General features: G+C 37.1%; 1 protein-coding gene across 1 annotated transcript; it reads right to left on the bottom strand.

The window, feature by feature from the left end:
* Window positions 1-254: 254 nt before the first annotated feature.
* Window positions 255-6,274, bottom strand: LOC129245122 (endocuticle structural protein SgAbd-6-like). The gene is made up of 2 exons (XM_054883121.1): window positions 6,180-6,274; window positions 255-933 (listed from the first exon to the last, which is right to left on the bottom strand). The coding sequence occupies exons 1-2, from the start codon at window positions 6,189-6,191 to the stop codon at window positions 541-543; spliced, it is 405 nt and encodes a 134-aa protein (XP_054739096.1). The 5' UTR covers window positions 6,192-6,274; the 3' UTR covers window positions 255-540.
* Window positions 6,275-12,163: the final 5,889 nt, after the last annotated feature.

Below are 12,163 nucleotides of genomic sequence, written 5' to 3' on the forward strand. Positions count from 1 at the left end.
GCAGATTCAAAATACGATAATACTAGAACTGCCTTTATGCAAATCAGCTTTGAACGAGTTTCATTTGAAAGCCTTTCAACTCATCGATCTCATTACTATGCCACATTTCTTTTAAAATAGTTATGCAATTTTAAATCAGTTTGTTGTTCTTGAGTCGACACTTTGCATAGTCTTCTTTTAAATTTTATTCATTATTCGCTCCTTCTTTTGCTACCAATAAGAAGTCAATAAATGTTTTTTTGTTTTAGTTCTTTCTATTTTACGTTTTCTTCGGGTGTCGCAGCGTGAAAAATTTGGGGTTACATTATAACATTAAGTACTTATGCTTAGAAATTACACTCATTCTCATTAATATTAATACTTATTGATACACATAGCATAAACTTATTTTAGTTCTTGCACAAAAAGTGTGAATTTTTCAAATAATTTGCCGTTCGCATTATCACTTAAATGACTAAGTACTAGAACCATCACCCGTTCTTTCTTTCTCCCTTTACATGTTTTTTATTTTCGATTCAATAGTGTTCCAGTTTTTTATTTTTAGAGCGATTTCTTTTTTGGCTCCTCCACTTCCTCCTTGGGCAAGTCCTTGGCAGCTTCAGCAACGGCTGAAATTTCTGGGTTGATAATGGAACCATAGGGCACAAAACCATTTTTGCCAGCAGTGTAGAATACCTCCACCTCCTCACCTTCGGAGTTGATGTATTTGTAGGAGCCCTTTACTTCGAGCGCTTCCTCTTCAGTACCCTCATCAATAACGTTAGCTTCTTCCTTGCGGCTGGTGCCATCTCCACCTTCGTAGTGCAAGTTGTAAGCTCCATTTTCCTGTTTGTTGATTTCCGATTTTAAGATTGGAACAACTTCATGTTCGGTTTCAGCTTCGGCTGGTGCAGCTGAGACAGCAGCAATGGCGAGACAAGCGAAAAGTACTACCTGTGAGGAAGAGGAGGATGAATAAAGGGATAATAAGAAATGAGAATTAGATATTTGGAGGACAGGTTATAGCCGAAAAAAAGCAAAAAATCATTAGAGAAAGAGATAAATATATAGGGAGAAGAGAGGTAGGAAATATTTGGGGAAAAAGCGGTGAACGTAAAGGTAAATGATATTTAATCGGGTCTTTCAGCTCGCAAAACAGGAAGAAATATAAACCAGATGCTGAAACGTCAACACTTAACCTGGCAATAGTACGGCGGGGTATTTCTGGCATGAGTAGGTATATTTCATAAAAAAAAATATTTTATGTAGCTAAACTGCGGATATTATCCAATAGGTTTATTTTGAATTTGAATAAAGAAAAATTACCATGTCTTATTTACACAATTAATTTTTGCTGAAACCTTTAAAAGTTCGATCGAGTTTTACATTCCTCACTACGCCACCAGATAATCTTTTCGTGGAAATGATTTTGACGACGATAAGGTTTCTATTAATCAGTGTTCACAATTTGACAATATTCTTCTCAATGTACAAAATATCCAAAGTGAAAATTTTAAGTTTCAATAATAGACGACTAACACAATATTCGTTAAAATTGTGCTATATTCAGGTAAAAATTATAAGAGAGATGACTAATAAATTCGCGTCGAAAGGCACTGGCTTTAGATTTCAACCTTAAGATCTTTCAGTTCCCTCAATAAACCGTGGATGCAGCCGTGTTGGGCTGATCATGTGTGTCTTTCTTCTGACCATACCAAGTCGAGATGTGTTGTTCTTCCTCTTGCTATGGTATCGCATTCAGGAAGGTGTATTTAGTGTGTGAGTTTCTGGGGACTGATAGTAGAAACAACAGGAGTCTGTAGACCATACATCTACTCTGTTCAGGTGGCTACGCAATTTGCAGTGATCTGCACATGGCGATGACTAAAAATGACGTGCTCATGTTGATGACGCTCGACAAGCAGCGACGGGATTTTATTAATTGATTAATTGCCTAAAGGGGAAGCAACAATGACCGGCAACTGCGGGAAGCAAGTGAGGTAAGTGAAACTGGTAATTTTTAGTCAGTTCAGTTTTTTATGATACTCTTAAATTTTCTAAAATTTCATAACACTTTCTGTATGGAGAAAAACAGGGTTCTGGAACTTCCATATTTCTTAAGTAATTTTAAAATAAAAAGAGCAACCTGAAATGTCCATTCTAATTAATCAATTAGGAGAAAAAAGTCCTATTATCAGTAATGCTTGATGAACATATTTAAAAATATATTTTCGAAAAGTATGATCGAAAATTACTAAATTATACAATACTAAATAATGTATATACTAAAATTGTACTAATTACATATTCCAAACACATTGGGTTGGCTGTATCTAAATAATACTACAATATTAAAATGAACTAAGACTTTTGGAGGATGATTCCATGTGTAGAAGTCCACGCAAGTGGGGAAAGTTACTGATCGCCATTCACTTGGGAGTGACCAGGACGATTCTTCTGCATATGGTTCAAGCAGCTCACAACTCCCGGGATTAGCTCAAGTATCCTCTGGGTAGCTTCCGAACACCCGTTCGGGAGTGAGCTAAAGTGAGAAGGCGAAACATTCCAGGATAGCTGGTTGTGCGTTGGGTTTGGAACCCGCCACTTAAAAATCTTCCCAATGAAAAGATTTACAAAGGCTCGGATGAGAACTACCTTTACTGATGACGACCCCTGCAAACGAAATACGGAATATGATTTGAGGACATGCACCTGGAATGTGCGGGCCCATACTGGGGAAGGTGCCTCTGCCCGGCTGGTTGATGTCCTCGTGAGAGTAAAGGCTGACATCACTGCCATTCAAGAAATGCGATGGACGGGGCAAGGCAAGAAAAACATAGGACCTTGCGACGTCTACTAAAGCTGTCATGTAAAGGAGCGCCAATTCGGTGTCGGATTTTTTTTGGGAGGGAGACTTCGTCGCTAAGTACTGTCGTTCACTCCGGTGAACGAGCGCCTCGCAATAATCTGCATCAAAGCCCGTTTTTTTAACATCTCGCTAATTTGCGCCCACGCCCCGATGGATGAGAAGGACGATGCGACCAAATATTCTTTGTATGAGCGCTTGGAACGCAGCACCAGATTCCAGCATAAAAAGATACACCAAGCTACCTGGCTGTCTCCTGATCGAAAAACGCGAAACCAGTTCGATCATGTTGTGATAGATGGAAGACACGCTTCTAGTGTATTAGATGTACGTACGATCCGAGGACCCAACATCGACTAGGATCACTACCTTGTTGCAGCCAAACTGCGCACACGTCTCTGTGCAGCAAAAAGCGTACATCTACCTACGCAAAAAATGTTCAACATCGAAAAGCTGCAATCACAACAGATAGCCAGAAGATTGGCCACTCGACCCTCACTCCTGCTCTCAGAGAGCACTGCCCAACAAACCGGCAAGCACGAGCAATGGAACAACATTTCTCGTTCCCTACCTACCGCCACCGAAGAAGAAATTTGATTCCGGCGAGCCCGAAAAAACAGTTGGTACGACAAGGAATGTCATGCTGCCGCAGAAAGAAAGGATGCCGCCTATAGAGCCACGCTGCGATCGGGCTCAACGCGAGCCATGTGGGATCGCTGCCGGGAGCTAAAAAAGAGACACGTATTATCCGAAAGAAGAAACGAGAGGCCGAAATACGTGAGTACAAGGAGCTTGAGATGCTGGCCAATAGGAACAACACCCAAAAACTCTTCCAGAAAGTTCGGCGGCTTACAGAAGGTTTTAAGACCGGGGCGTTTTCTGTAAGAACAAAGACGTCGATCTGGTGACTGACATCCAGAGCATACTTAAAATATGGAGGGAACCCTTCTCAAACCTGCTAAATAGTGATAGCTGCATATCACAGAGAATGTGAAGACTCCGATACCCCAATCGTCGATAACGGAAAGGTCATTCTGCTACCCGACCATGACGAGGTGAGAATAGCGATAACGCGGCTAAAGACAACAAAGCCGCGGGCGCCGACGGACTGACGGCTGAGCTATTCAAACATGGCGGCGAGGAGCTGGTAAGGTGCACGCATCAGCTTCTATGCAAAATATGGTCGGATGAAAGCATGCCTGCCGATTGGAATTTAAGTGTGCTCTGTCCAATCCATAAGAAGGGCGATCCTGCAATCTGTGCCAATTACCGCGGAATTAGTCTTCTAAATATCGCCTATAAGGTTCTAGCGAGCGTATTGTGTGAAAGGCTGAAGCCCACCGATTCTGCGTAAGATTTTTGGACCTTTGCACGTTGGCAACGGCGAATATCGCAGGCGATGGAACGATGAGCTTTACGGCGATATAGACATAGCGCAGCGAATAAAGAACCAGCGGCTTCGTTAGCTAGGTCATGCCATTCGATTGGATACAAACGCTCCGGATTTGAAAGTATTCGATGCGGTACCAGCTGGTGGTGGCAGAGCAGGAGGAGGCCTCCTCTGCGTTGGAAAGAGCAGTTAGAGAAGGTCTTGGCTTCACTTGGTGTGTCCAACTGGCGCCGGTTAGCACGAGAAAGAAACGACTGGCGCACTTTGTTAAACTCGGCCAAAATCGCGTAAGCGGTTATCGCGCCAATTAAGAAGAAGAAGAAGATTTTGGAATATTTTCAATTCGTAACAATTGTTCATAAAGTTTCACATGAAATGTTTAAATGTTTCATTCGTAGCGAGAGCTCCGAGGCATAATACCTATGTATTTTATCGTACTACTTCGAAATCAATGACGAAAATTAAAATTTTGCTTAAAAATAACAAATTGATGTTGTTCATGAGACCTTTTTTTACGTTTTACGTTTTTTACCACATAACATAACATTTTACCATTGGCGCCATACAGCCAGGTTTATCGGAAAAAGGAGTGAAAAATTAGACTAATCAAAAGGACCATGTAACTCGTATCCGCTGTTGGACATATGCCGGATATCATTTAAAAAAAAATGCCATTAAATTATCTACTAATTATAAAAAAAAATCATTCCAACAATATTTCTGATGAAATGTGAAAAACAAGGAATTAAAATAATGCATTTCTCGTGCTACAATTTCCACACAATACATAATTTATCATTCAAATTTCATTTTTTTTGGAAAACAAAACAAGAACTTAAAAATTTATATGTAGTCATTAAATTTTAAACTTCTCACAGAAACTTAACGAGTTTTTCACTTTTGAAGTACTTTTAAATTTATAATTGGCTGATTTATGCCTCAAAATGTAGTGCATTTCAAGTAAGGTATTCTTTGTAAGTCAATTACAAGGAAGGTGTTCACAATATATCAGCTGACAATGACTAACAACCTCCCAACTAAGGGAGCATTAACTACCCCTTTGAGTCCAGAGCGCTTCTGAGGCTTAGACAAGGGGCACTGCCCATTCTGATAATAAGTACAGGAAGTAGCTTATAGAAAACTATACTGGGACAATCGCTTGTGGATTCTTATAATCGGAAACGCTATGAGGATTAAAAAACTTATATAGCAACTTTAAAATTATAACGGGAACTCTTTTAGGGCTTAATATGCGGAAATATCACCTGACTAAACTGGTAATTCAGATTCAGCAGAACAGAGAGCGAAAGTACAAGTCGTACACTTGAGTGATGGAATCTACAGATGTACAAACGCAAAATAAGCCAACTTAATAATTTTATGACCATATTTTAATAATGACTATTTGAAGTAGTAGGATTAAAAAATATCCTATAAATCCTTTATAAGGGCTGAATAGACCTCGCAGCGCACTATCCTCAACAGTAATAACAATAATAGTTCACAATATATTGCTCGTTTGCTGGAAGAGTTTCGTAATTCTCTTGAGATAAGTGGTTCAGAAATTACTTCCACTTCGTTAAAATTTGCTGTGTATCTCATTAGAATAGAATTTTGACTTTTTTACTTAATGAAAGCTTTCCGGTGGATTTTTTTTGATATTTTTTTTTTTTTTTTGATTTTTTTCCATTTGACACTCTTCCAACAAACACGTGGCACATAAATAACTACATTTTTACATATAACTCTTGCATCATTCGTATTGCTGACGTTTTTCGACAAGTTTTGTAAACTTTTTTATGAAATAATTTTGCATCAAGTCACTTTTCTTGTTGTTCTACATCTTTCTTCTTAATTTTCAGCTCTAAATACCAATTTCACTCAAAAATATATATAATAAAATTTCACAAACACTTTTTTAAACTTTTACTTCTTAAAACTTACGAATTTGACCATTTTGTGCCTTTTTAGTGTTTTTGTTAAGAAAGAGCTTGAAATGCGAAATAAAAGCGAGAGTGCGAAAAAGAAAAAACTTTGATGAACCCAAAACCAATAATGTTAGCTATTTGCCTGAAGCAACAGGCTTTTATACTGATTTTATAAAATTGCATGAAATTATTAAACATGCAAAACATGTTTCACATCCTGTTTTTTATTCTAGCGAACAAATTTTAAGCCAAAGAATACCATTATTTACCCAGCACCACTTCCCCACGTTTAGCCGGCGTTGCTACGCCAACCGCTAAGCTACCTTTGGCGGGCATAATTCTTGCTCTTCTGAGCATTAACTGTAAAATTTAAATAATCCAAATAAAGAGAATTCATTGTATGAATCTAAGGCAATTTGTATCCAAGTATGTATGTATGTTTGTATTTGTACAATTTTTAATGTCAGGGTTAAGTAACTAAAGCAAACTTTCTGCCAAATATGGACGAAGAGGCAAGCGGCAATACTGTAGACTGAGCGGAGCAGTTTGCTAAAAGTGTTTAGGAAAGACAGCGTCCACCGGCAGTCACAAATGGTTAGGTGTGACTTTTCTGGTCTTGCCTTTCTGAATGCACTACTCTTTCAAAAAAAACATAAAAACAGAATATTTATAAAACGTGCTCATGCCCAAAAACAACAACATCAACTCTCACGAATGCTGTCAAATTGGTAATGATTTCAAGAGCAGTAAAAATGGCATGTGTGTGTATATATGTATGCGTCTGTGCATGCACATATGTATCTATAGTCAGAGTGCCACAGAACAACATTACGCTCCATATTGCTTATAGCCTCAAAATTAACGCATTGCTGGTATAGCTAATGTTTTGTCTTGATCTTGATCTTCTTGTCGCCTGCTTTTCTATAGTCTTCCTCATCGTTGTGGTACAAACCTTCTACAGTTGTCTTTCAAGAGATTTATCACTGATTGATGTGCTTCGAATAACGCGCGTCTGCGCCATAAATGTACGTGTGAAGTTTGCTAATTTTCGGCTAATCATTAAATGTCTTTTTTCGGCTTGATTGTCGCCAAGGTGGGGCACGCTGCTATTCAGCATACCGACAGACAGTGCAAATGGTTAACGCTCTGTTTTCTCACATTTAAAAAATATGTATTTATTAATTGAGCTGCTTTGATGTTTATTTATTTTAAATGTCTTTTTTCAGTTCTGGATCGTAAAGATTTGCTGATTGATACTGGCAGCAAACGAAGCGAAACAGAGGAGCGCTGCAGGAAGCTTACAATTATTTGATTCTCGCCAAGGATTAAGAGTTGCTGCCAATTCAAATCGATTTGTTATGTAACTTTTAGATTAATTTCTTGCGAAATTTGAAGAATTTTGCGTAGCTTAAAATGAATTATAAGCATTGTTTCCAAGTTTCGCAAAAGAAAGATGACATTCGGATAGCTTCGTAGCTAGCGAAATTTTACTTAGTAAAGCCTGATCTTTATCAACGTTTTCAGAATTTCTTGCCTCTAATAGTGACGACCTCTTAAACTTTCAATCATCTAAAAAGGCGTCTATCTTTGTGGAAATACATATATAGAGAGAATCCCATAGAAAACTTTCTAAGGTCAAAAATATTTTAAAGCTAAACTTGAGCGTATTCCAGATACTGAGTTTAATTTTCCTGACAAGATTTTCCAGTTTTAGCCTCCCTTTTTACGCTTAAAAGATTCGCGTATATAAAAGATTCTATACAATGATAACTCTCGGATTTTTCTTTGGTATATACAAATACTCTATGATCAAAAAGTACCGGGATAAATAGACAGATAGTCAATAAAGAATATTATTTATCCGTTTTGAAGCGTTTGAGAGATGATGTACGTCGCAAACGGCCGGAAATGTAGACAAACAATTTTTGGATTTTGCATGATGATAATGCACCATCGCACCGAGCCCAAATTGTACTGGATTATTTGACCGAACACCAAGTAAATACAATAATTGTGCAAGCAGCGTATTCACCTGATATGGCTCCGTGCGACTTCTTTTTGTTTCCCAAGTTGAAGTTACCACTTCGGAGGAGATTTCAGTCGATAGAGGAGATCAAAGAGAATGCGACGAAGTAGCTGAAGGCCATCCCTTCGTCGGCCTACCAGCGGTGCATGGAGGGCTGGGTTAAACGTTGGCACATGTGTGTTGCTTCAGACGGGTCATATTTTGAAGGAGATAAAATAAATTTGCCTGGAATTTAACACTGTTTTGTTTTATTTAAACATTCCCGGTACTTTCTGATAATAGGGTATAGTGTAAGAAACAAAAAGAAACGTTGGCTTCATTGAAGCCAATTTGCTCAAACCCATTAGGCATAGTAGGCAACAGGCTTAATTCTCTTTATTGGAGGGATATTGAGAACTACACATTGAATTTAAATCCTTAGATATTTCGGGCCATTATCATTCTATCAAAAAAAAAATAAAAAATGTCTGCCGTTCGAAGTCAACTTGAAACTGTAGGTCCCTCCATTTGTCGCCACAAATACGAGGAGGATCACCCAAAAAGGGTGTACACGCCAATTACATATACATATACAATATAAATATACATATATATCATTGTCGCCCTATTAATACGTGTAATTTTTATTGACATTATTATTGTTTATACAAACAATATAAAGTGTGCTCAATTCAAATCACATATTTTGATATTGGCGGAAGTTTTCTTGTGTCAGTCGTACCGCTTTTTAATGCTAGGTTTAAGGTTTAGTCATAGCAGAATTACGCGAGTTCTAACGAGTCATTGATCAAGGTCAGCGCACCGAAATGTCATCGAAAACTTCGTCTGAGGGGCTAATGTTACGAGCAAGATCGTGTGATATCACACCTGTGGACTCTTATATGTGTGAGTATGTTAAGTTTAATGATTTTTGGGTAAACCATCTTCAATTGAGGCATTGGGAGTCAACATTACTAAAGTTATTCATGAAATACCGACCAAAGTCTTCCAGCGAGTCATTCAAAATTGGTGTTTACGGATGGCCGAATTACAGCGCAATTGCGAACAACATTTAAAAAATAAATGCAATGAATACTTCTACACAAAAAATATAGATTGCTCAATCAATTTGAATTTTCGTTGTTGTTATTTAGTAGATAAAAAATGTAAAATTTGCTTTTTGAATCGGCTATAAAAAAAAACTAATCAATATTTTTTCAAACTTTTTTTTTATTTTGAAGATTGAACATTGTCATTTATGAATGAAAAATAGTATCGTTTAAATGACTGCCACGACTGGCTTTACAGTAGGCCATTCGATCAACCCAATTTTTAAGCACATTTTCGATTGTTTGGGCTCCAATTTCATGAATGGCAACTTCGTTTTCGTGTTTTACAGCATAAATCGACTCTGGATGGTTCGCATAGCATTTGTTCTTAACGGCTCCCCACAAAAAATAGTCCAACGAGCTTAAATCACAGCTCCGAGGCGGCCAATTGATATCGGAATTTCGGCTGATTATTCGGTTTTCAAAAACGGTAGCCAAAAGTTGGAGTGTAACTTTGGCAGTGTGACAAGTTCCACCGTCCTGTTGAAACCAAATGTCGTCCATGTCATCCTTTTCAATTTTTGGAAACAAAAACTCGTTGAGCATGTCACGGTAACGCTCGCCATTTACTGTAACCGCGGAAAAAGAAGAAGACTCACCACTTTGGAAATAGGTTTTCAATATTTCCCAATTTTGTTCCCTTTAAGTAAATTATGAACACATTTGACATGCCATTTGTGTTACCATTCTCAAAAAAATAGGCGGTTCAAAAAGCAAATGCTATATGACCCACCTTGTATATCGTCCCAATGGAAGAGTCCAAGAGTTCATAGCAAGAAATCGCCGAACACGCAAAACACTTGTCTTATTTATTCCTCTCAAAAACAAACTAAACATGCTACATGGCTAAAACCGTAAACATATCTTCGAGACGAGTGTACCAGCATAAAAAAAATTATATTAATATATATTCGAAAGTCAAATGTACATAGTCCGTGAAATTTGAAAATTAATTTTTTAACACATCTCCACCGCCAAAAAACCACTTCAGGATAATTGAGTAGTCGAGACTCATGATTTGGCTAGATACCTTAAATATTTTCTCTTTAACCGTGAATCTATTTCAGTATTATATCTCTTTTACTAGACCAAGAAGGTGATTTTATCATGATGGCAAACGAGGAGGTTAAGATTTTTTATTCATTTTTATCATATTCTGCATTAATATGTTTTCTTATCGAGGAAAAAAAATACATCTGCTTTGCCATTTTTAACACAGAAGAGTTATTGACCCATAGTCGACTCAAGGCTACGATTAGAATAGGCAAAAAGTAAACTATAATAACTATTCTTCTTTTAACATGTCTTATTAGTAATTAAATTAACTTTCCCCACTGTGAAACACTTTTTTTAAGCTTCATTATTATAATTCTTGCAGTAAAGGGTTAACACGATTTTAATCACTTCATTAATCAAGTAACAAGGAACTCCATATATTTCAAGTAAATATTCAAAAGAAAAATGATCGAAATAAATTATGCCATTAACACGCACGTTTGAGCCAATCATCGCCATTCGTAAAATCACCCATTCACCCCACCTATTTACTCGCATAATATTTACTTAACTCGCCCCAAATCATGCCAATACAATTTATTGCATCCGTAATTGCCGCAAACTTTTTCCAATGCAACAGACACAGCAAGCCAATAAAAGACGCCTGAAGCTGAGAAGAAATCAAATTGAACGGCAATTGTATTAGATATTAGCACACACCCACCTGAATAAAATCGCATTTACCTACATACATATGTTCGCACATTAATAACTACATATTTGTTTTTGACTTTATTTAGTAAAACATACAATCATTTTATGAATATTTATTGTGGCAGTAATGAGAAGAAGCTCCTTACATAGATGTAACTTTATGGCTCAGCCAATCCTAAAAATTCTTAATGTGATGAACATATGCGAGCACATATATAGCATTTAAAACTACATGCATTCATACATACTCATATTTATGGAATTACACAGATTATTGTAATTAGTTGGCTGTGAATATAAAACTCCAGTAGCTTCTGACAGCACAGCGATCTCAATTTTACACGCCACCACTGCTGCTTCGGCATTAATTATGTAAATGTGAGTATGTTTGTGTGCATAGTTTTCGAAACAGCCAATCACAGTTTCGCATTTTAAATACTGCACAATTTGTCATTTCGGATTAATATTTTTGCAGCAAATTTGTTTTGGCATTTTTTTAGTTGTTGTTGCTTGTTATTGCTGATCACTTGCCGCCGAGCGTGAGTGGTGTATAAAGAATGACTGATTTGTGCATGAAATATTCGCTGAGATAATAAAACAAATAAGCTATCAATTTGTACAATGAATTTCAATAAGCAGAAGAAAAAAAAACAGTGAAGTGAAAAATAATAAATTTTATTATCCACAGCTGCTCAATTCAAATGTGTAATAGCGCTCATAATTTGTTTAATTTTAAAATGGGTTTTAATAAACTAACACCAGTGAAGCAATACAAATTTTCTGAAAGCACTGAGTATTTATTATTGAAATATATTTACGGAGTCGCTGCCGTTCAATTGGTTCCGGATTCGATGCACACTGTGCACATGAAGCATCAAATGTTAGAAAACGGATTTTCTAATAGCGGTCGCCCCATATAAGTCCACATATTTCTGCCGTAAGAAAGCGACTACCAGAATAAAGCCCTTCATCCGTTCGGAGGTCGCAAAAAAATTTGCATTTGTAAAATTGGCAAAAGAGCTTGGTAAATTTGTATATATATGTACCTGTATAATACATATGTACACATATACATACACACGTATGTGTATGACTACGAAATAACGAGGTTGACGAATCTTTTGAAGAATTAAACACGCGCTAAAAAGGTACCAAGTATAATTATACACATATCTA

Source organism: Anastrepha obliqua, chromosome 4 (assembly GCF_027943255.1).
Source record: "Anastrepha obliqua isolate idAnaObli1 chromosome 4, idAnaObli1_1.0, whole genome shotgun sequence".
Classification (NCBI taxonomy): domain Eukaryota; kingdom Metazoa; phylum Arthropoda; class Insecta; order Diptera; family Tephritidae; genus Anastrepha; species Anastrepha obliqua.